Source organism: Dasypus novemcinctus, chromosome 13 (genome assembly GCF_030445035.2).
Source record: "Dasypus novemcinctus isolate mDasNov1 chromosome 13, mDasNov1.1.hap2, whole genome shotgun sequence".
NCBI lineage: Eukaryota > Metazoa > Chordata > Mammalia > Cingulata > Dasypodidae > Dasypus > Dasypus novemcinctus.
Window position 1 is genome coordinate 18,518,618 of NC_080685.1, and position 22,371 is coordinate 18,540,988.

At 44.1% G+C, this 22,371-nt stretch overlaps 1 protein-coding gene across 1 annotated transcript in view; it reads right to left on the bottom strand.

Annotated features, from left to right (window-relative positions):
* The window catches only part of DISC1 (DISC1 scaffold protein), a 373,484-nt gene extending 351,633 nt beyond the window's left edge, over positions 1-21,851 (bottom strand). The window contains exons 1-2 of the mRNA XM_058275388.2: positions 20,854-21,851; positions 12,689-12,758 (exon numbers count right to left, since the gene is read on the bottom strand). Of these exons, the coding sequence (XP_058131371.2) occupies positions 12,689-12,758; positions 20,854-21,789 (1,006 nt within the window). The 5' untranslated portion in view covers positions 21,790-21,851. The remainder of the gene's footprint in view (positions 1-12,688; positions 12,759-20,853) is intronic.
* Positions 21,852-22,371: the final 520 nt, after the last annotated feature.

Here is a 22,371-nt window from a genome sequence, read left to right on the forward strand (position 1 = left end):
TTGATCTTTTTAATTTAAGATCTCCTTTGTGACCCAACATGTTTTACCCTGGAGAAAGATTCATCCATGAGCACTTGAGAAGAATGTATATCCTGCTGTTTGAGAGTACAATGTTCTGTATATGTTTATTAGGTTTAGTTCATTTATGATATTATTCAAGCTCTCTGTTTCTTTATTGATACTCTGCCCAGATGATCTGTCCAATGATGAGAGTGGTATATTGAAGTCTCCAACAATTATTGTAGAGACATCTATTTCTCTCTTCAGTTTTGCCAGTGTTTGCCTTATGTAATTTGGGACATGCTAGTTAGTTGCATATACATTTATGATTGTTTTTTCCTCCTGGTGAATTGCCCCTTTAATTAACATATAATGGCCTTTGTTGTCTCTAATAACAGCTTTGCTTTAAAGTCTATTTCATCCAATATAAGTATAGCTACTTCAGCTTTTTTCTGGTTACTTCATGTGTGAAATATTTTTTCCAGTCTTTCACTTTCAATCTATTTATATCCTTGAGTCTAAGGTGAGTCTCTTGCATACAGCATATAGACAGCATATATTTTCTTGTCCACTCTGCCAGTCTGTGTAATTTGTCTTTCCTGTCTTTTCTTTTCAGGCTATCGCACTCCCTTTATTTCCTGCAAATCAGTCTCTTGGTTACAAACTCTCTCAATTTCTGTTTATCAGTGAATATTCTAAACTTGCCCTCATTTTCAAAAGACAATCTTGTCAGATATAAGATTACTGATTGGCAGTTTTTCTTTTGCAGTATCTTAAATATATCATACCAATACTTTCTTACTTCCATGGTTTCTGATGTGAAATCAGAATTTAATCATATTGGGTATTCCTTGTATGTGATGAATCTCTTTTCTCTTGCTGCTCTCAGGATTCTCTCTTTATCTTTGGCATTTGACATTCTAATCAGAAAGTCAAATGTGTCTCAGAGTTGGTCTATTCAAATTTATTCAGTGGGAGCATGCTGTGCTTCTTGGACATGGATATCTATGTCCTTCAATAAGGTTAGAAAGTTTTCTACAATTATATCTTCAAATATTCCTTCTGCCCTTTTTCCCTTCTCTTCTTCTTCTGGGATACCCATGATACATATCTTGCCATCATTTAGATCCTGGAGACCCTGTTCAATTTTTTCCATGCTTTTCTTTATCTGTTCTTTAGTGTGTTCTCTTTCAGAGGCCCTGTCTTCAAGTTCACTGATTCTTCCTTATGCCTGTTCAAATCTGCTCTTATAAGCCTCCAGTGTATTTTTAATTTCATATATTGTTTCTTTCATTCCCATAAGTTCTGCTATTTTTCTATGTATGCCTTCAAATTCTTTTTTGTGCTCAACCAGTGTCCTCTTGATGTCCTTAATCTCTTTAACCATCTCACTGAGTTTACTTGCTTGAGCAGCTACGATTAGTTGTCTCAACTCCTTTATGTCATCTGGACACTTAGGTTGTTTCTTTGATTGGGCCATATCTTCCTGTTCCTTAGTATGGATTGTAATTTTTTGTTGCTGTCTCAGCATCTGATTTACTTGATGCATTTATTCTGGACTCAGTTTCTCTCTTTATTCTAGGGCTTTCTATTTTAAAGGTTTGTGTTACAATCCTTCTTTGATACTTGGTTCAACTTGATTTGGAATCTTATAGTGGCATATGTTTAGCCAATTTGAATTTGTCAGATCTTTTTCATCTGTTTCTTGCCCTTTCTCCCTTGCTGATTGTGGAATAGGAACCAAGGATGTAGTTGGTACTATAAGCCATGGAAGCGGAAGCTGCCCATATTGCCCCAGGAACTAATGAAACTAGCCTCTTTTATTCACAGGTCTTCAAGTCCTCTAGAAGAACTGCACTCAAGGAGCTCTGCTCCAGGAATCACCCCTGAGGAGCCTCATCTGCACCTGGGCCTGAATTAGACGTGAAGATCCTGGACACCAACGCTGTCATAACATATGAGACTTCTGAAAGGTCTTGGAATATATTGGGTATATTTTACCTACAGAAATCATGTTATATCCATATGTAAAATATATTCAATCAGGACATATGGAAATAATGTTGTTTCCCTATGTAAAATACACTCAGTCAGGAAATACCTGAGGACAGACTGTGCTGGTTTTAAAAGACATCCAAAAATTCTTTTTGACATTATTCCCATTTAAGGTGGAGTCTAATTCCCCTTCTAATGACTAGAATGCAGCAGCAGTAACACTGCATGACTTCCAAAGCTAGTTCACAGTAAGTGATAGAGTTCCTGCCTGGTGCTCATACTCTGTCTTTCAAGGTGCCCACTCCCGGAACCCAGTCACCATGCTGTGAGGAAACCAAACAGCCACACAGGAAGGCATTGCCCAGCTGAGTGCCAGCAGTCAGTCAGCATCAACCACCAGACTTGTGACCAAGTCTTCAGATGTTTCCAGCTCTCAGCATTTGAGCTACCCTAGAGGATGCCTGGAGTGGACATGAGTTGTTCTTGCTGAGTCCAAATTGCAGATTCATGAGCAAAGTAAATGTTGTCATTGTTTTAAGTTCTAAGTCTTGGAGTAATCTGTTCCACAGAGCATTCATTTCCTGAGACTGCTGTATTAGTTATCATGGACTTGGTGGCTTCAAATATCAGAAATTTCTTCTCTCACAGTTCTGGAGGGCAGAAGTCAAGGTGTTGGCAGGGCCACACTCCCTCTGGAGGCTCTAGGGGAGAATTCATTCCCTGCATCATCCAGCTTCCAGTGGCTGCCAATCTCTGCTCCGTGGTCACCTTTCTTTCTCCTCTCCTGTGTCTAATCTCCTTCTGCCTCCCTCTTACATGGACAATTGTGATGGCTTTTAGAGACCAAGATAACCCAGGATAATCTCTCCATCTCAAAACTTCATCCCATCTGCAAAGACTCTTTTTCCAAATAAGGTAACCTGTATAGGTTCTAGGGATTTGAATGTGGAATCTTTGCAGGGGGGAGGCATTTTTTAGCCTACCACATGCAGCAGTAGATAACTGAAACAAGTGACAGAGAGAACTGTGAGGACACTGGCCACAATGAATTCCTAATTCCAGTTGTCTGCCATTATCAGTCACACCAAACAGTACATCCTCTTTTTTGCTCATACTAATTTGGATTTCTGTCTCTTAAAAGAAGACAGTCCTCATACCAAAAATATCAATGCTAATATTAACTAAAATTTCACATATATATATTTTATCCCAACTAGCTGCATGTTCCTGAAGGTAGGTCATCTTTGACACATTTTTTTTGTCCGCCATGGCATGGCAAACCTGGCATATATTCAATAAGTAGTTGTTCATGTGAAAGGGGTACCACAGTGTTACTGACCTAAGACCCAGATTCTGATACTAACTAGCTTTGAAGCTTTGGACAAAATATGGAGGCCAACAGCCAGGCTTTTCTGTGGGGCAGAAAAAGGAAAAATCAACCCACTTACTTGGTGTCACAAAACTCTGCCTTTTTTTTTAAGTTTTCTTCCAAATGTCTACATATGGACAAAGAGAGGTCAAACCAAATTATTCAAACTTTTGTGGAAATGCCTGGATGTGATTAGTATTTAGCTCTTTACATCCCTCCTGGTAAAGGAAAATCAACCATTCATGACTATAGTGGGAAGACTCAGTCCCATTTGGGATTTTGCACCTGCTCACAGAAATATCCCATCTCCTTCTCTTGCCTGTTTCTCAATACATAGAAAGAGGAGAAACAGTCCTTGAAATCTTTGAGATGTGTTATGTGTGTCCCCCAAAAGGATATGAGAAGTGTTATTTGTGTTCTCCAAAAGGAAATGTTCAAGTTCCAACCCCCAGTCCCATGAATGTGACCTTATTTTGGACATAGGGTCTCCCCAAATTAGTTAAAATGAGACCAACTGGATTAGGGTAGGCCCTAATCCAATCTGACTGGTGTCCTTATAAGAACAGGGAAATTTGGACACAGACGAAAAAGAAGATAGCCATGTGAAGATGGAGGCAGAGATTGGAATTATACTACATAACCAAGAAATACCAACGACTGCCAACCAATACCCTAACTCAGGAAGAGTCAAAGAAGGACTGTCTCCTACAGGTTTCAGAGGGAGCATGGCCCTGCTAACTCCTTGAGTTTGGACTTCTAGCCTCCAGAGGTGTGACAGAATAAATTTTTTGTTATTTTAAGCCACCTAGTTTGTGGTATTTTGTTACAGTAGCTGTGGGAAACTAATACAAGAAGTGAGGTAAAACTTGAAATTTCTAGTTCAAGTTCCTATACAAGTGTCCTACCCAAAAAGTCACTGCTTCATCCTGTCTGGCCACTTTCTGAGGAGCTGCTGAGTGTCTGGGCCCAGGAATACTCCCTCAGGGAAGCCTGCTCTCCTGGGATTCCAGCCAGGACGTCCTGGAGGGCGCAAGCACATAGAAAACCTATGACAGCAGCTTCAAAACCAGTCTCCTCAAGAATAAGAGGGACGCACCCTGTCCTTTGCTTCCTCCGCACCAGCCTGCTCCACAAGCCAGAGTCTACAGCAGGAGAAATTCATGTCATTTCCAGGCACCCACAGGCAAACACAGACAGAGAGAGTAAGGTGTTGCATGCACTAGTAACACAATTGTCTGCTAACACCCATTAGAAATATTGCTGCATCTCACACCAGCAGGAAAGAATATCCAAGTTCTAACTAAGTACCTCATTAGGGAGAGGAAGTGGAGAAAAAAAGATATTTTCATTTGGCTTGGTTTTTTGTATTCAGTGGCATGTTTAACCTTGGAGCTGTCAGGTTTCATCATGAATAATGAGCCATGACAACACTCCAAGTGATCCTCGCAGAACAGACCAATTTCCCCCGTGGCCAAGCAAAGCCCCATTATCGCATTCCCCCAAGAGTTTCACTCACCTGGAGCGTGCACAGTAACATGGCTGTCAAGGAGCACAGTGAGAAAATGTAAGAGAAAATAAACCACTTCACCGTGCTCCTACCTAGAGCTCTAGGATGTCTAGTAATGCCACACTTTAACTCCAAGACACATGAAGGAGCTGAGTATTCACTCAACAGGGATGAAGGAGAAAAGGAGTTATGTGGATATCATATTTTGTACTACAACGAAAGAGAAGATATCACAGGCAGGTAAACTATCTGGGTCTGGGCACAAAGCTCAAACCTAAAGTAGGTATGGCATGATTTGCATGCACCCGTGGCACTCATGAAAAATGCCAACATATAACCTGCAGACACAAATGGATGATGCTAAAAGTCATGACTGAGAACAGACAACAGGGGTGGGAGGGGGGAAGGGGAGAGAAATAAATAAATATCTTTAAAAAAAAAAAAAAAGTCACGACTGGCTACAATTTCTGCCCTGAACTTACAGAACCATAAATTCTCCTACAAACGCAAAAAGACAATGCTACAAGTTAAATAATCACATTCTGTAAGCATTCTCTTTCCACAATGTTTGTTTTACTCAATATTTACTATCAATATTTAAGTTTTTACTTAAAATAAGAGAAGACGGACAGAAGAGATTTCATTCTTCTGAGAATAATGCTGAAGATTAAAATTGAAATGAGGGAAGCAGATTTGGCTCAACTGATAGGGCGTCCGCCTACCACATGGGAGGTCCAGGGTTCAAACCGGGGCCTCCTGACCCATGTGGTGAGCTGGCCCTCGTGCAGTGCTGATGCACACAAGGAGTGCTGTGCCACACAGGGGTGTCCCCCGCGTAGGGGGCCCCACACGCAGGGAGTGCACCCTGCAAGGAGAGCCGCCCAGCGCGAGAAAAGTGCAGCCTGTCCAGGAGTGGTGCCGCACACACAGAGAGCTGACGCAGCAAGATGACGCAACAAGAAGAGACACAGACTCCTGGTGCAGCTGACAAGAATACAAGCAGACACAGAAGAACATACAGCAAATGGACACAGAGAACAGACGACTGGGGGTGGGGAGAAGGGAGAGAAATAAAATAACAATAAATCTTAAAAAAAAATTTTGAAATGATGCAAATGTTAATTTCCTAATCATCTAATATTTTAGATAAACGAGTAAAAAGCTCTCCTGATACATCTCCATGCAGAAGTCTCATCTATTCCCTTCCTAGTTTTCATGCAAAGAAGAGTTTCCCAAGGGTTTCCAGAATCCAGACACTTCCTAGTTAAGTTTTGTCCCCATGACTTCCACAAAGCTCAGTTGTCCACATTGCGATACAAAATGTTCTAGACCCAGCGGGGATGGGAGGCCAAGGGGTAAGGCAGCTGGAGCACACAGCTGGCTCTCACCAGGCAGCGTCGGAGGCCTCCCTGGATAAACAAGGGTAGCAATTATTCCCCCACAGTCTCACAGGGATGTAACTAGATGATAGAGGTGAAAGTGTCCAGCACGGAAGAGACACGCAATATGTGGATTCCATTGCTTTTTTAAAAAAAATGGAAGTCTCATTATCCCAGGACAGGGGGATACTGCAAGCATCCCACAGAGAAGTGGGAGGAGGCCTCTGTAGACAACAGGCAAGAATTATTTTTCCAAAAGCCAGGGGGAATAGGGAGGGAAGGAAAAGGTATGTGCAGGGCAGCTACAAATCGAAATTGCACCCATATTCACGTTGTGTTGAGTGCTGCTCTTTCCTCTGTAAACATTTTTAAGTGATGGTTTTGCTAGAAAGGTCTTTCTGAGTAGACACAAATACAGTCCATTTTTTAAGTCAGAAAGCAAAACAATGCAGGCTGCCAAGAGTAGCATTTCTACGCCGTGGACCCCAAAATGGCAGCCACCTCCCATTTACTCTGGCAGTCCTGAGGATATAAAAATGACTGGATTCTATTAAGTCTTGTTTTCTTCTTTCTACCCTAGGTATGAAATGTAGTGAAAAGGAATCTGTTGCGTTTCACTGTGCTCAGTCACATCTATAGTTCACTGAAGAAAAGACAGGGAGTCTGGTTTTCAGGCTCCAAGAAGCCGCTCAGCCTCAAAGCCTTGAAGGAAAGAAAGAGAATGGTTTCTGATGAAAGAAGGGGTTGTTCGGTTGGATAATTTGGACACCATCACTGAAGGACAGCTGTGGATTGAGAAATCTTGCCAAAGACTGAATTCAGGAAGACGGAGGTTATGGTCATTTAGACAAGAGCTAGTACTCACTCTACAGAGTGATTATGCTTGGCCTCTGCTGTGATCATTTTCTTTCAGTGCTTCCATTTTTATTGTACTAGTGTTTTGTCGTGATGGATACTGAATGAGACAAAGGATAAAGAAACTAGTTTCAGTGTTGGCCACTTTTCACCGTAAGAGGGAAGTTCCAAACCAGCAGGATAAAGTTGGCTGGGTTATTTATCACAAGCAGTGACAACCATTGACATTCTGAGTTCCTGAAATTTTGCTCCTTCCTCTTTACAACTTGGCCTCATTTGCTTCGGAAGTGCTCTCACCACGCAAGGTCACTTACTGGCCATGGACTGGCAAGGGGGATGGAATTCAGGGAGAACTAGAACAGTAGCCCCATCGAAAATTCTTTCCCACAATCTCCTTTTTCTCCCTCTGAAGTTTTCTCTTCCTCTCTGGCCCCAACCATATCACAGATCGTGACACCTCATTTCCTGTTTCTGGGCTGTGGTTTCTTCCTCTGTAAGGCACAGAGGACTCATGCTTAGACCTCAGGGGACCTCAGGCATGGGACAAGCATTAATGAGATGGAACTGATAATGCATTTTGAGCCTCTTGGAGAGGGATCCTAAACAAATATCAAAAAATATTATTCTTTTTCACCCAAACCCTTCTCAGCCTTATGCAAGAATATTAAAAAAAATATTAGCTTTACTTCCCAAGAGATGTAATTAGAGCCCTGAGAAGGTTTCTCCACAAGGCATTAGTGGGTACATTTGCCAACACTTTGATAAGATAAAACATGAAACTTTCTCTTCCATGCCAATTGCTCCTTTCACAGGAACACAAAGTCGTTTTTATGAGGGAAACTAGAAAGAAAGAGGAAAAGGCAACAAAAGCCGAGGGAGAGAAGGTCACCCTTCTAGTTTCTCCTGCCAAATCTCAGACTCCAGCATACCCCTTCCCCTGAGACAGAGCTCAGCTACACAGCTGCTCCAGCCAGAGAGAAAAAGGGAAGTTCACACAAAGACCGAAAAATCTGAATATAAAGATAAATCTCAATGGTCCTTAAAATTTGTATTAATAACTCTAGATAAGACAGATGAGAAAGGAAATATTATTCAAAGCCTAGTTCAACAAATCCCATTACAACAAAGTCTTCCCCTCAACTTTGCCCAAACTTTCTTGAAGACTTAGCAATCAATTTGCAAGAATTTATTGACCACCAACTATATGCCAGTCCATTCACTGGGCCCTGCAGGTTCTTTTCAGACAAAAGCCAATTTTAATTTTCAAAATTTCAAAACAACCAGTCTTTGGAATGGTGGCCAATGGGGACAGTGGCTTTTCCACCTCCACACCTTCTCTGAAATGCTCTTCTAGTCACATCATACTCATCCTTCAAGGCCCATTTTAAATATCACATTGTCCATGGATCTTCCTTGAGCCTTTACCCACCCCAACCTCTAGTTTCCTTACTGGAATTCCATTTGTCTATCTTAATTTTAAGGTTTGTATTATTTATAGCTTGAATCATCATTATTGTGTATTGTGTTATCTCCCCTTCTGAACTAAACTCCTTAACATGAGAATCTTGAGGCTGGCTTTGGGTGTGTCTAAAAACTCAGCAGTGTCAGTTCAGTGCCTCATCTCCCATCACGACTCAGGGTGATTCAAGGACCAGCAGCATACGCATCACGTGGGAGCTCCTTAGGAATGAGGAGATTCTGCCCCCACCCAAAACCATTCACACATGTCCCCTAGGTGATTCACATGGACATGAGAGTTTGAGAAGCACTGTTCTTTATAGTGGATGCTCAACTGATATTTCTTACAAAAGCCAGCTTCTACAAAAGAACCTTCACCTTCACCTAACCTATCCTGTATATTGTAGATGAGTTGGGAAGTAATCATATCTTACAGCTAGCAACAGTGCTCTTGCACTTGTTTCAGCTTGCCATCCATTGCCTCTATGCCTTCAAGCAGTAAGTCATTCATTAATTCACTCAAAACATCTATTGAGTGCCTACCATGTGGCAGGCACTTTGTACATTTCACAAGAACAATTACCTCTCAACACACTGACTCTGGTTTGCAGAGGTTTGAGGGTTAAAATAGAATGAAAATCATATGTAAACCAGTATATTAACTACCTACTAAGTTGGTGCTTACCCTACTCTGCAAACTCCTTGTGGAATTGAGAGGGATACTGCCTAATTACTAATCTCACCTAAAGGTCTTGGCTGGCTGGCTGTCACACCATGAGTCTAGTTCTCCATGTTAAGATTAACGCCCTAAACCAGTGTTTCCCAAATTTCAGCATGGGATTATTACCAAGTGCCAACTAGCACTGCATCTGGAAAAAGACCTTGACCAAAAGGGGGAAATATTAACTACAAATGCGTTTTTATGACTAAGAGATTTCAAAGTGACTCAACAGGTCATTCCAGAGGTTACACTTATGCACCTATCAGCAGATATCGTTGACAGCCACAGTAAACACTAGGGACCCTGAGGGCTCTAGAGACATCTGGACACTATAAGTAGGGCAGACAAACTCAGGAATTCGGCATCCTCTCAGTGGGCCTTACTTTGAAATTTATGCTCTCCAGTGTAAAAGAGACTCATTTATAGTTTCCCTATACATGGCTCCTCTGCCCCTTTATCTGAACCTATAATTAGCACTATACTTGTTAAATATATGTCCAAAGACTTAAATCTTTGGTCTGTTCATATGCTGGTTGAGCCCTGAATCTCAGCAGAGTTGCAGCACCTACTCTCCAATCCATTGGACTCACCCAGGACAACTAACAAGAAAATGATGATGGACAACGCCCATCCCAAGGAATAGAAAGTGTCTACAACTGCAAGCAAGATAGTTCCATCCAGGTGCCCCATGGATCTAAGTTCCTTCTCAATTAGAAACAAAGCAGGCATTACCATCCCAAAATCCTCAAGATTGGGGAGTGAACAATGGACTAAAGTAGCCTTATTATCATTCTATCATAGATTTATTATTATCTAGCAATGGAAGAACTCTTGTCATTGATATAAAGACAGTGGCCACCAGAGGTTCTGAGGATAGGGAGAGGGAAGAATAGGTGTAATATGGGAGCATTTTGGGGACACTGGAATTGTCCTGCTTTACATTGCAATGATGGATACAGGCCATTATACATTTTCTCATAACCTAAAAAATTGTGCAAGGCAGAGTATTAACTATAATGTAAAGTATAGTCCATGGTTAGTAGCAATGCAATATGTGTTCATCAGTTGTAACAAATGTCCCACACCAATGAAAGATGTTGTTAATGTGGGAAAGTGTGGGGGTGGGGTGGGCTATATTTTTTCTGTAATATTTATGTAATCTAAAGCTTCTTTAAAAACAAAAAAGTACTTTAAGAAAAATACTTCGGGGGAAAAAAACAACCTGAAAGGCTTGTTAAGTCACAGAATGCTGGGCCTACCCACCAAACTTCTGATTCAGTAGGCAGTGGCAGCATGCAAACAAGAAAAAAACAACAGAAAGAAACAATAAATCAAGGTGTCTTTTTTTTTCTTCAGCTTTCCAGATGAGGCATATCTAATCTTACTTCATTCCCCTGAGTGTTTTGGAGATGTTCGGAGAAAAGAATAAAGTGAAATTTTCTTTTAATGAAGGTTATTGAGAAAATCAAGTCCAAGAAGGTCACCAGGTCTTGTGCAGAGAAAGAGAGTCTTACTTTCCACCTGTGCTGTAACTTTTGTATGTTATAGCAAGAGACTGGGTCTTTGCTTCATTACAGGTAGACCACCACTTGACCCATGGCAGTGAATATAGACTTGTGAAATAGTGAGGAGCTTCAAAACAAGGTTTAGTTGTCTTTCCCAGACCAAAGTCAGTAGTGAACCCTGGAACAAGACTAGCTCATTTACTTTCTGTCAACAACTGTGCCCTGGTGATAGAGGCCAACAGAAGGTTTAAGTGTGCTACTTTCCGACCTCACACACACCCCATCCTTCACTTAGCACCATTATGAAATCAAGATAGTAGGAAGAGTGGGAGAGTTTAATGAGTCTCACATTCATCCCCAAATTCCTCTCCCTTCCTCCCACTGCCCATAACTTGCTAAACCCAACCTCAGTGGTATCTATAATGTGAACAACAGATAGCACCAGCTCTGTGTATTTCAATCATCTTTTGGAAACCACTCACCCTATTCCTATGGTGCAACAATGCCAAAAGTCTGTGACATATTCAATGGGAACACCAGAATATGGGTCAATAAGGTTGAAGACCCAGGCCTCAAGGCTAACCAGTTTCCAGAAGAATCCTTATTCGACATTCTATTTTCAAACCAATCCTGGGTGTGCTAAACTTGGTTATCACCAAGAGTATCTGTCAAGTTCTTAGGTATCTGGGGGGACCTGGAAGTCATTTTAAGCCCTCTCTCTTCCCCTTATCCAGGAGACCTAAGTAAGAAATCTTGCAGTTCAGCATCCTAAAAGTTCTTAAGATACTTCTCAGGCCAGTGGTATCTGAAATCCATCCTTTGTCTCAACTGACCCTGTGTCCATTCAGCCACCAATGCCAGCCCTCATCTGGTCCTGGCCCAACTCATATACTGGTACCTCATTTTAACTGTTTTTTTTTCCAGTTCTCTGACCAACTTTTCTATCTTACAGTGTCATGTTGTTAACATCTCCTTTCTAGCTTGGAAATCTGGGGCCATCTACCTGGAAATTTGGTGCATTTGACCCCTTTGGCACAACATGGCATCTCCTGAACTTCTCGCATCTCTTAATTCTGGTCATGGAGAGTATGAATACGAAACTTCTTTGAAGGTTTATATTTACAAACAGTATAAGGGCAGATACTATGTCCAGCTTACATTCCTATTGCTGTCACATTGCCAAGCACATAATAGGTGCTCAGCAAAAATTTTTGAATGGATGAATTATAGAAATAGTGTACCATAGGCAGGCAGATAATGGGCCAACAATTCTTATTGTACAATATTCCAAGTATTTCTGGACAATCAATAAAGTTATACTTACAATCAAAAGGATTAATGTCCATAAAGTTCTTTGAAATCCACAAACTAACAGTGGCCCAGTGGTTAGGGCGTCCGTCTACCATATGGGAGGTCCGCGGTTTAAACCCCGGGCCTCCTTGACCCGTGTGGAGCTGGCCATGCGCAGTGCTGATGCGCGCAAGGAGTGCCGTGCCACGCAAGGGTGTCCCCCGCGTGGGGGAGCCCCACGCGCAAGGAGTGCGCCCGTGAGGAAAGCCGCCCAGCGTGAAAGAAAGTGCAGCCTGCCGAGGAATGGCGCTGCCCACACTTCCCGTGCCGCTGACAACAACAGAAGCGGACAAAGAAACAAGACGCAGCAAATAGACACCAAGAACAGACAGCCAGGGGAGGGGGGGAAATTAAATAAATAAATAAATCTTAAAAAAAATAAAAATAAAAAATAAAAAATAAAAAAGATAGTCACTGAGTGGAGATGATCAGAGAAACAGGTTGCACAATTCATTTGGGTTGTAGAAGGTAGATATGAGTAAAGAGGAAAAGATGAATGGGACATTATGGAAAATAGAAGAATTAATCAATTAACAAATTGAAACTCACCTTTATCATAATCATCATCCTCAATTGCTTTTTCTTGAAGTTTCTGAAGCTTTAATCTTAAAGATTTTACCTATGTTGATTTAAAGGGGAAAAAATGAAAACCGAATTACAATAGTATTCAAGCAAACTTATTTTCTTAAAGCTAAAACATTTAAAAATTACTTCAAAATCAAACTTCAGTTTTCTTTAAAAAATAAATAGGAAACGGACTTTGGCCCAGTGGTTAGGGCGTCCGTCTACCACATGGGAGGTCCGCGGTTCAAGCCCCGGGCCTCCTTGACCCGTGTGGAGCTGGCCCATGCGCAGTGCTGATGCGCGCAAGGAGTGCCGTGCCACACAGGGGTGTCCCCCATGTAGGGGAGCCCCACGCGCAAGGAGTGCACCCATAAGGAGAGCCGCCCAGCGTGAAGGAGGGAGCAGCCTGCCGATGAATGGCGCCTCCCACACTTCCCGTGCCGCTGACGACAACAGAAGCGGACAAAGAAACAAGATGCAGCAAAAAGACACAGAAAACAGACAACCAGGGGAGGGGAGGGGAATTAAATAAATAAAAATAAATAAATCTTTTAAAAAAAATTTTTTTTAATAAATAAATAAATAACCACACATATACATTTTTCCAAACCTGACGCATCGGTTTCAAAAAAAAAAAAAAAAGAATTATGCAAATAAAAAGTATAATTTGAACATAAAATCCACAGAAAGAATTGGAATGTTATTTTAAACAAAAACACCACACCGTGCCCTTATCTGCATGAAGAAAGACATAATGAGAAGGAACACAAATTCCCTAGCCAAATGGTCTCTGTTCTCAAAATCACATTAAAATTATGAAGGTAAACACACCAAAATTGGAAGAGAAACCAGGAGAAGAGCATGAACTTGGCTGTCCTGAAGGCTGGGTGGAAACTGACTGGAAGGATTTCACAAACCCCTTCTAAGATGTCCTGAGGTTCATCTGTTTCTCATTATAGAAAAGGGCATTATATTATTTAACCTGCAAATAGAGTCAATGACCCAATCACTTGTCCGAATATTACAATATGTTTGTTTGTACTTATTTTTTCTTCTCAATGGGAGGCTGAAAGATTTCCAAAGAAAGACACTGGCCTGGCTGTCAATGAATGGATTTGGGCTTGCTCCCTGAAAAAAATGGCATTTTTTTCCCATTCTTTGCCTGGCTCATCATCTACTTTTCCTTCAACACCTAACTCAGGAGTCACATCCTCTAGTCTGTGTTCTACAGCCTTTCTCTACATTGCCATTGTAATATGTGCTTGCTTCTATTCATGTGGTTCAGTCAACAAATATTTAGTGTCTCTTCTGTGTCAGGTACTATCTGAGGTGCTGAGGACACAGCATAAAATTCTAGTGTGGCAAGACAAAAAATAAATATAATAAATAAGTTTTACAGGGTCTACCAAACAAAGTGCTACAAAAAAAGATAAAAACAAAGTAAAGCAATCACAAGTGCTAGCTGCGGGTGGGGGTTGCCATTTTAAATAAGAGCTCCCCGTGCAGATGTCATCTGAGCAAAGATTTAAAAGCAGCAAGGGAGGGGACCATGAGGCTCTCTGGGAGAAAAACATCCCAGCAGAGGAAAGAGCCAACATAAAGGCTCGGGGCAGAGGTGCTCCTGGCACTGCAAAGTAAAGCAAGAAGGCCGCTGGGTCTGGAGTGGATTGACTGAGGGGCAAATCGTAGAAGACAAGGTCAGAGAGGTAACAAACACATCGTGAAGGGACTTCAAGACCGTTTAAAAGTTCTGTTTTTACTGAGGGTCATGGGGAAGCGTTGGAGGGTTTTCAGCAGTAGAGTGGTGTGATCTGGTTTATGTTTTAACAGTTTCATTCCAGCTGCTCTGCTGAGAAGAGACAGAGAGGGCAAGGGCAGTCATAGGGAAGCCAGTTGGGAGGCTCTGGAGAGAACCAGGAACGAGACGATGGTGGCTTGGATGAAAGCAGTAACAGTGAAGATGATGAGAAGTGATCCAATTCTGGATATATTCCACGGATGGTTTGAAGACACAACCAACAGGATTTCCTAATAAATCCCATGGGGGTATGAGAGAAGGAGGAGTCAAGAATGAAGGCAAGGTTTTTGGTCTGACCCACCGTCAAGATGGAGTTGAAAGTAATTATCTTAAAACTACTCACATCATGTTATAGCTATCTTTTCGTTTCGTTTTGTTTTGTCTGTGTATTCCATTCGACCTTGAGTGTCCTAAGGGCATGAATTATTTTGTATGCCTGTGGTATAAACGCTTGTGTACACTCTTATTTGATTCTCCACTCCTTCTGGGCACATGGAATAATTGCACGTCCCTCCCCTCCTTGTTCCAGTTAATGGGGTGTGAGTAGAAGGGATATGGGTCACTTCTGGGCTAAAACATTTACTTGCTCTTGTACGACTCTCTAATGTTCTCTTCCCTGTGGCAGGAACTGAGGGGGCTATATGTTCAGAAGGTGAAGGCCGGGATACTAAGGGAAACCCTAACTACCTGTGTAGAACTTGAAACATAAGCAAGACGCCCAAGAGTGTTATGTTAAGCCTCTGATATTTTGTGGCTCTTGGTTATAGCAGCATAACCTAGTCTATCCTAACTAATACAATCGCCAAAGCCTAGCATAAAGTATACTACTAATAGGTGGTCAGCAAGTACTTTCTGAATTAATGAAAAAATGAGTGAATGTCGTGTTAACCCCCTTGACCTTGAATTACTCCATACCCCTACTGTGATTTTTACCAGTAACTTAGTCCTATATATTAGGGACAGAACTCTTGTGTGAGTGATTTCATTGCCATCAGAAAGCTATAGCATTACTACCATCAACACACCCAAATGGTGCCATTTTGTAAAACTTTCTACCCTAACCAACAGCACAACCCACATGAGGCAAGCAACTTCTTTCCTCCTTTATCTCCAGCTTCCACAACCTGAAGTGGGGCTTAATTTGCAGGGTTCTCCCCCCTTCCCTCATCTACACGCTCAGTTAGCATTTTCTTTTCTTTATTTTTTTTTTAAAGATTTATTTTTTATTTCTTTCTCTCCCCTTCCTCCCCTTCCCCCCACTTATCTGCTGTCTGTGTCCATTTGCTACGTGTTCTTCTGTGACCACTTCTATCCTTATCAGTGGCACCGGGAATCTTTGTCTCTTTGTTGCATCACCTTGCTGTGTCAGCTCTCCGTGTGTGTGGCGCCGTTCCTGGGCAGGCTGCACTTTCTTTCACGCTGGGCAGCTCTCCTCACAGGGCGCACTCCTTGCGCGTGGGGCTCCCCTATGCGGGGGACACACTTGCACTCATCAGCACTGCACATGGGCCAGCACCACACGGGTCAAGGAGGCCCGGAGTTTGAACCTCAGACCTCCCATGTGGTAGGCAGACACCCTAACCACTGGGCCAAGTCCACTTCCCATCATTTCCTTTTCCTACAACTCTCTTGGATCCACCCAAACCCATGGCAATGTCCCTAAGCAGCTATTTCTAAACAGCACAAAATACACATATTCTAAAAGTAGTTAAAAATTAAGTTCCTGAGAATTGCATTTCAATTTAAGTAGAAGGGAGAGGAGGTTAAGAAATCCAAATGTAACATTTTAAAAGCCACAGAACATTAGAACCCCAGTCTTTTAATGAATCTTTTTTTTTTTTTTTATTTCTCTGCCTTCCCCACCCCATTGTCTGCTCTCTGTGTCCATTTGCTGTGTGTTTCTTCTGTGTCCACTTGTACTCTTGTCAGCAGCACCGGGAATCTGTGTCTCTTTTTGTTGCATCATCTTGCTGCGTCAGCTCTCCGAGTATGCAGCACCACACCTGGGCAAGCTGCGCTTTCTTCGCGCCAAGCGGCTCTCCTTACGGGGCGCACTCCTTGTGCGTGGGGCTCCCCTACGCGGGGGACACCCCTGTGTGGCACAGCACTCCTTGCGTGCATCAGCACTGCATGTGGGCCAGCTGCACACAGGTCAAGGAGGTCCTGGGTTTGAACCCTGGACCTCCTATGTGGTAGGCAGATGCTCTATCCATTGAGCCAAATCCGAATCTTTTTGAAGGTCGTTAAGTCAATCCCTTCCCCAATCCTACAGGCCTCCCCAGTAGCTAAACAAGCAATCTCAGGCCTCTGCATGAGCACGATGGAAAAACCTCCAAGCAGCCCATCCCACCAGGGTTAACTCCATCAGGAATTTCTTCCTCTTACTGAAACAAAATCTGCCTTCCTGTAATCCCTACCCACAACAGACTTCTTTCTGTCATCTGCACTACAGTGGATAAAGTTAATTCCCCTTCCACATGACAAGACATTCAAATAATTGAAGATGGTAATCATGTTTTCTATTGTCCAAGTGACAAAGATAGTTGAACGACAGGTAAATCATCTCAGATGATCATGTGAGTTCAGATATAAGTTTGAGTTAAACCGTGGGGAGAAGGGAGAACTGATTTTTCTTTTGACTCAAACTCGATTCATCTGAGTTATTTTTCTAACGACAGTATTGGGTAATATTCTGGGGCCTTGCATTGGGTCGGCCACTCACTGGTTTGGAGGGCTTCCCGTGTTTTAGCACCTCCCATCCTCATGATGATCTAATGGGGCAGATGCTGCTGTCATCTCTAATTTAGAAATGAGGAGCTTGAGGCACAGAAAGATGCGGCAAGGCGCAGCTCTGGAGAGAAAGCGCCAGGTACACACCAGGCAGTCACGCTGCAGGGCTCTGCGGGATAACACCCACCAGCGGGAGCCCACCGAGCAGCAGGGCTCACCACCCCCTAGAGTTCTGGTAATGCCAGAAGTGTGTGCCACGACACCCTGCACCAAGCGTGCAAACCCCACCTGTGAAGCAGCAGCAAAGAAACCATGCTTTCTTCCCAGGGACTGAAAGATCTCCTTTAACCCCAGCAAGTAACTGTCTAGTGGAGTCTGACTAATCATTTATTTGTAAAAGCTGCATTTGGGCAAATTAGGAATAAGGAAGGGAAATATTTGGGGCTGATTTTTGTTTCTTTTTAAAACTTAAGATAATGAGCATATATACCGCCTCCCACCCCCCTTCCCCGACCCCCCCACCCCGCCCCGCCAAAAGAACTGGGAGGAGGGACTCAAACATATACTTGTACACAACTTTCCACAGCAGCACTGTTCACAATAGCCAAAAGGGGGAAGCAAACCAAGTGCCATGGACAAATGAATGGACAAATGGAAAGTCATAAATATATACACTGGAGAATTACTCAGCCATAAAAAGGAGTAAAGTTCTGAAGGTTTGAAGACACCATTAGTGAAATAAGCCAGACACAAAAGGACCAATATTTTATGCTCTCATCAATATAAAATATCTAGAATAAGCAAATTCATAGAGATAGAAAGTAGTTTAGAGGTTACCAGGGGTGAGGGTGAAAGGGAGTGGGGAGTTACTGCTCAATGGGAGTTTCTGGTAGAGGTGGTAAAAAAAAAAAGTGAGGGTAACTGAGGGTGGCGATGGTAGCCCAGCACGAATTTAATTAATACCACTGAATTGTACCCTTGAAAGTGGTGAAAATGGAAATTTCCGAGTGGTATATATGTTCCCACAGTAAAATACGAACAAACAAACAAACAAAAAACCTAAAAAGCACAAAATTCAAAAGATTTCCACAACCCTTGGGAATTCAAGCTCCCAGGCCCCCAAATGATCTGATAGTCCAAAGGGACAGTGATCTCCTGCCACTGCTGGGCCTCCAAGGACCCACACTTGCCCAGGGTTTCATAGACTCTGGTTTACTGAAAGCTCTGGGTTCTCGGAATGACACGATCTATAAGCAGTAAGAGGAACTGAAAGGAAGGAAAAAGCTCTCGGTGGCACCAGTCCCCAGAGGGCTGTGTCTGTGGCACAATCGCTGCCAAGGCGAGTTTCTGTTTCTTTTGGTTATTTGGAAGGGAAAGAAGCTGGTGATTATAAAAGTATTCTACCTTCCACCTCACTTGACTCAAACACTTAATGTTGAGACAGAGAACTGCAGGTGCACTGCCGGAGAGTCTTTTCAAAGGTCTCTGAAATCAAGTGCTGGAAACTGACATTTAGAGTTGGAAAATAGGATCGCATGCCCTCCCCACTGAGTGCCTTGTGTCCCTGTGTGCCTGGCTCCAAGACTCTCTCCTTGCCACTTGTGCATTCAACCCAAAAATCTATCAATTAAATAGCTGTGACCCACCTTATGATGAATTATTTCACTAAAATAATATTAACCAAGCACCTGCTGAGTGTTGGAAGTTAGCCAGGCATCAGGCATCCAAAAATGACTAAGATAGAATTTTAGGGCTTATATTGGGACCCACAAATTTTACTAAATGTGGTGAGTGCTACAGCGGGGCATGTCCACATTACTCTGGGAATGAAATGCAAGGAGGGACTTATGAGGTCTAGAGGGGGTAGTAAATGTCTCAGAAGGAAGTGGCATTGGAGCCTCGCTGAAAGGAAAATGTAGGAGGTCAGAGGCAGAAAAGTATTGGAAGGTCATTCCAGACAGAGGGAAAACCGTAAGGAAAGGTACTGAGGTACGGGACCTATGGTTTGTTACAGGGAATGGCAAGCCATGCTCAGCGGCCAAAGCTGGCAGGCTGAGCGGGTAGGGAAAGCTCTTGATTGCAGGGATAAGGCACTCAGATACAATCCTGAGAGCAGCAACGAGCTTCAAAGGGTTTAAACTAAGGAAGGACACCATGTCACCTGTGTTGCAAGAAGATAAGTCTGCGGGCCATGTGCGGGATGAATTGAAGAAGAGAAACTGTAGAAGGGTAACTGTTAAGAATTGCAAAACCCAGGCTAAAGATAACACAGACGTGAACTAGGGCGGTGACCATGAGAGCCATCTCAGTGGTGGAAGTGAGGGGACTTGGAGATTGATCAAATGTGGGGAGTGAGGCAAGAAGCCTAGAAACTGGATGTGTCTATTTATCAAGCAAATATTTATCAAGAAGGAGGCACTTCGGAATAGGCTTGGTGGGAAAAGTATCGGTGTCAGATTTGGACGCATCCACCTCGAGGATTGTATGCATCACCCAGGACCTGCTTCTCTGCCCTGGTGTCACTGTCTCCCTAAATAAATCAGAAGGCAGGCTGAGGTTTCTGAGGGCTGGACTGGAGGCAGCAGGGACGGGGCTGAGACCATCAGGCTACAGGAAAGGACTTGAAAGTAAAGCTGATGGGATTTCTGGGAATGAAAATGAACTTCTGCATTTTCAGATACTGCAACCAAATGCCTGATGAGTGAGTAGTCTACTTCCCTACCTGCCATGCCCACTCACCTGCACATAAACACAAACACACACCAGAAATAAAATGCATCTTTCAATGTGATAAGCCACCCAGCCCAGCAGGTGAGCCATCAAGTATTTCAATCTGGGTTTCTCTGGGAATCTTTTTGTGTAGAACAGTCCTGCCTACTCCTGACTCTATCCATCTCTCCAACAATTGGATGGACAACAAGCCAATAATGCTACAGCTTACATTTATACAGTTCTTTCCTGGAGCGGCTGTAGCGCAGAAGTTTGAGTACCTGCTTCCCATGTATGAGGTCCTGGGTTCAAGCCCCAGTCCCTCCTAAAAAAAAAAAATCTCCTATGTAGTTCTTTCTAATTTCCAAAGCACTTGCATTCTCATTTGAGGCTCAGAAACATCCTATGAGGAATTGCTATCCGCAGTTTCTAAATATGGAAACTGAGGTTCAGAGATGTAATGACCAGAAAGTAAATCTGAGTGTCTAGAACGATTTCCACTGCAGCAGGAGGAAATGAGAGAAGTGAAGACAGAGGAAGACTGGAATTCCCCCCAATGCAGAGCATCGCTCAACCCCTTCCAAACGTCAGCTCCATCTCCCCTGTACCTTGCCCCCCATTTCCTGTTTCAAAACAGAGCTAGGTTGAGGCTCCCTGGCCTCACCAAGGCCAGGGGCTGCAGAGGGGCCTATGGCCTAGCAGAGAACAAATCTAAGCACAGAGAAGATAAACATGAGAACAGATTTGTGTTCAAACGAAGTCACGGCTTTTCTGCAGCCACAGGTGGAGCTGCAGCAGCTTCCAGAAGCGGAAGTCAGACGACACCAGCGCCGGTCACTTCCTGCCCTCTGCCCCATCATTCATCCGAGCTTTTGCAAATCCCATGGGGCTCAGAAGCTAAGGAGACACCCACCTTCAACTGCTTTCGGTTGCTCGACAGGCACTGCTGCAGCACAGGCTCGTATTTCTTGATCAGGGTGTCCCAACCATGATCACTCCCCAAGATGCTGTCCGCAGAGCCAGAAGAGCCGGGCGTCGAGGAGCCCAGCGAAGAAGAGGAGGCGGGATCCATGTCCAGTAAAGCCAGCATCTCACAGTCCGGCCTGGAGCCGCTGCCCACGGTCTGGGCCGAGTCTGCAGGGCCCCGAGCAGCCAGGAGACTGAACGGCTGAGCGAGAAGCTGAGGGTCCTCGTGGGGCCCGGCCAAGCTGGCAGCTCTGCCTCTCATCTCCCCAGGGCCCTGGCCAGGTGGTTCAGCCTCCCGGCATGGTGGGCAGCCTTCTGCTTCTCCACGCTCCCCGGCAGAGCCGAGGCAGAGCCGTATGAAGCTAAAGCTTGAGGTGAAGACCCCGTGAGGGCTGCAAGGGGCCGAGGGGGCCTGGGGGCTGCTTGCCGGGCCACAGCCGTGGCTATTGGCCCCCACGGCAGCCAGAGAGCCGGCTTCCCAGGCGCCCCCCGCCCCTTCATTGCAGGCTGCATTCCGGGTAGGGCCCGACGCCTCGGGACTATCCATGGGTGGACGCGCTCCCTGACACCCTGTGTCCCCAGGACGACAGGGCCCGGTGAGCCTGGCAGGTAGCTCTGAGCCAGCCCTGAGCCGAATCCCTAAGCACCCTGCGGTTCCTCTCCCAGTGGCCAGAGCCAGGCCCGAGTAACCCACTGGGGCCCCAGCTGGGGCCGCTGCGCTCCTGGGAACAGGGCTTCCAAGTGAGGGGCCTGGCCACCGGCTCCCGGAGTCACGGCCGCGTCGTCCAGCCTGCAGCTCAGGGTGTCGGTGCTCCTGGCCGTATGCCGCTCCCTGGACACCAAATGAGAGAAACCCAATCCCGGGCCCCGCCGTGGCTCTCATGTAGCCTGGCCTCCTCGCCAGCCGCTTCTTCCCACAGGGTGCCGCAGGTGGTAAGCCATCCTGGCTGCCTGAGGAAAGAAAGAGCACATGGCACCCCCAGCATGCAACTCTCACGGGCTGTGATCCCAACTGCGTTTCGTATGCCCATTGATTCATCTCATGCCGTGGCTGCAGGAGGGCCCTGCCTGGTGAGTTAGACTCTCAGCTATGGGATGGGAATGGTTAACGGTGGCAAATGCTGACACCTGATCAAGGCAGTAGAGTGAAGCAGTTGAGGGCACAGGCTCAAACCCTGGCTGTGCCACTTGCTAGCTGGGTGGCCTTCAGCAAGTTACTTTACCTCTCTGTGCCTCACTTTCCTTATCAGCAAAATGAAGATATTAACGTTGCCTCTTTCTTTAAAGAGTATTAACATATGTAGAGCGCTGCGAACAGTGCCTGGCACACGTGTTACAAAAGTGTTCGTTTTTATTTTTACATTGCAGAGCACCTTACGAATCACACAGCATTTTCACCCACATTAATTTCATTTGCTTCTACCAAAACCGATCAATCGAATTGTGGCTGCAAGGCCTAGTCTAC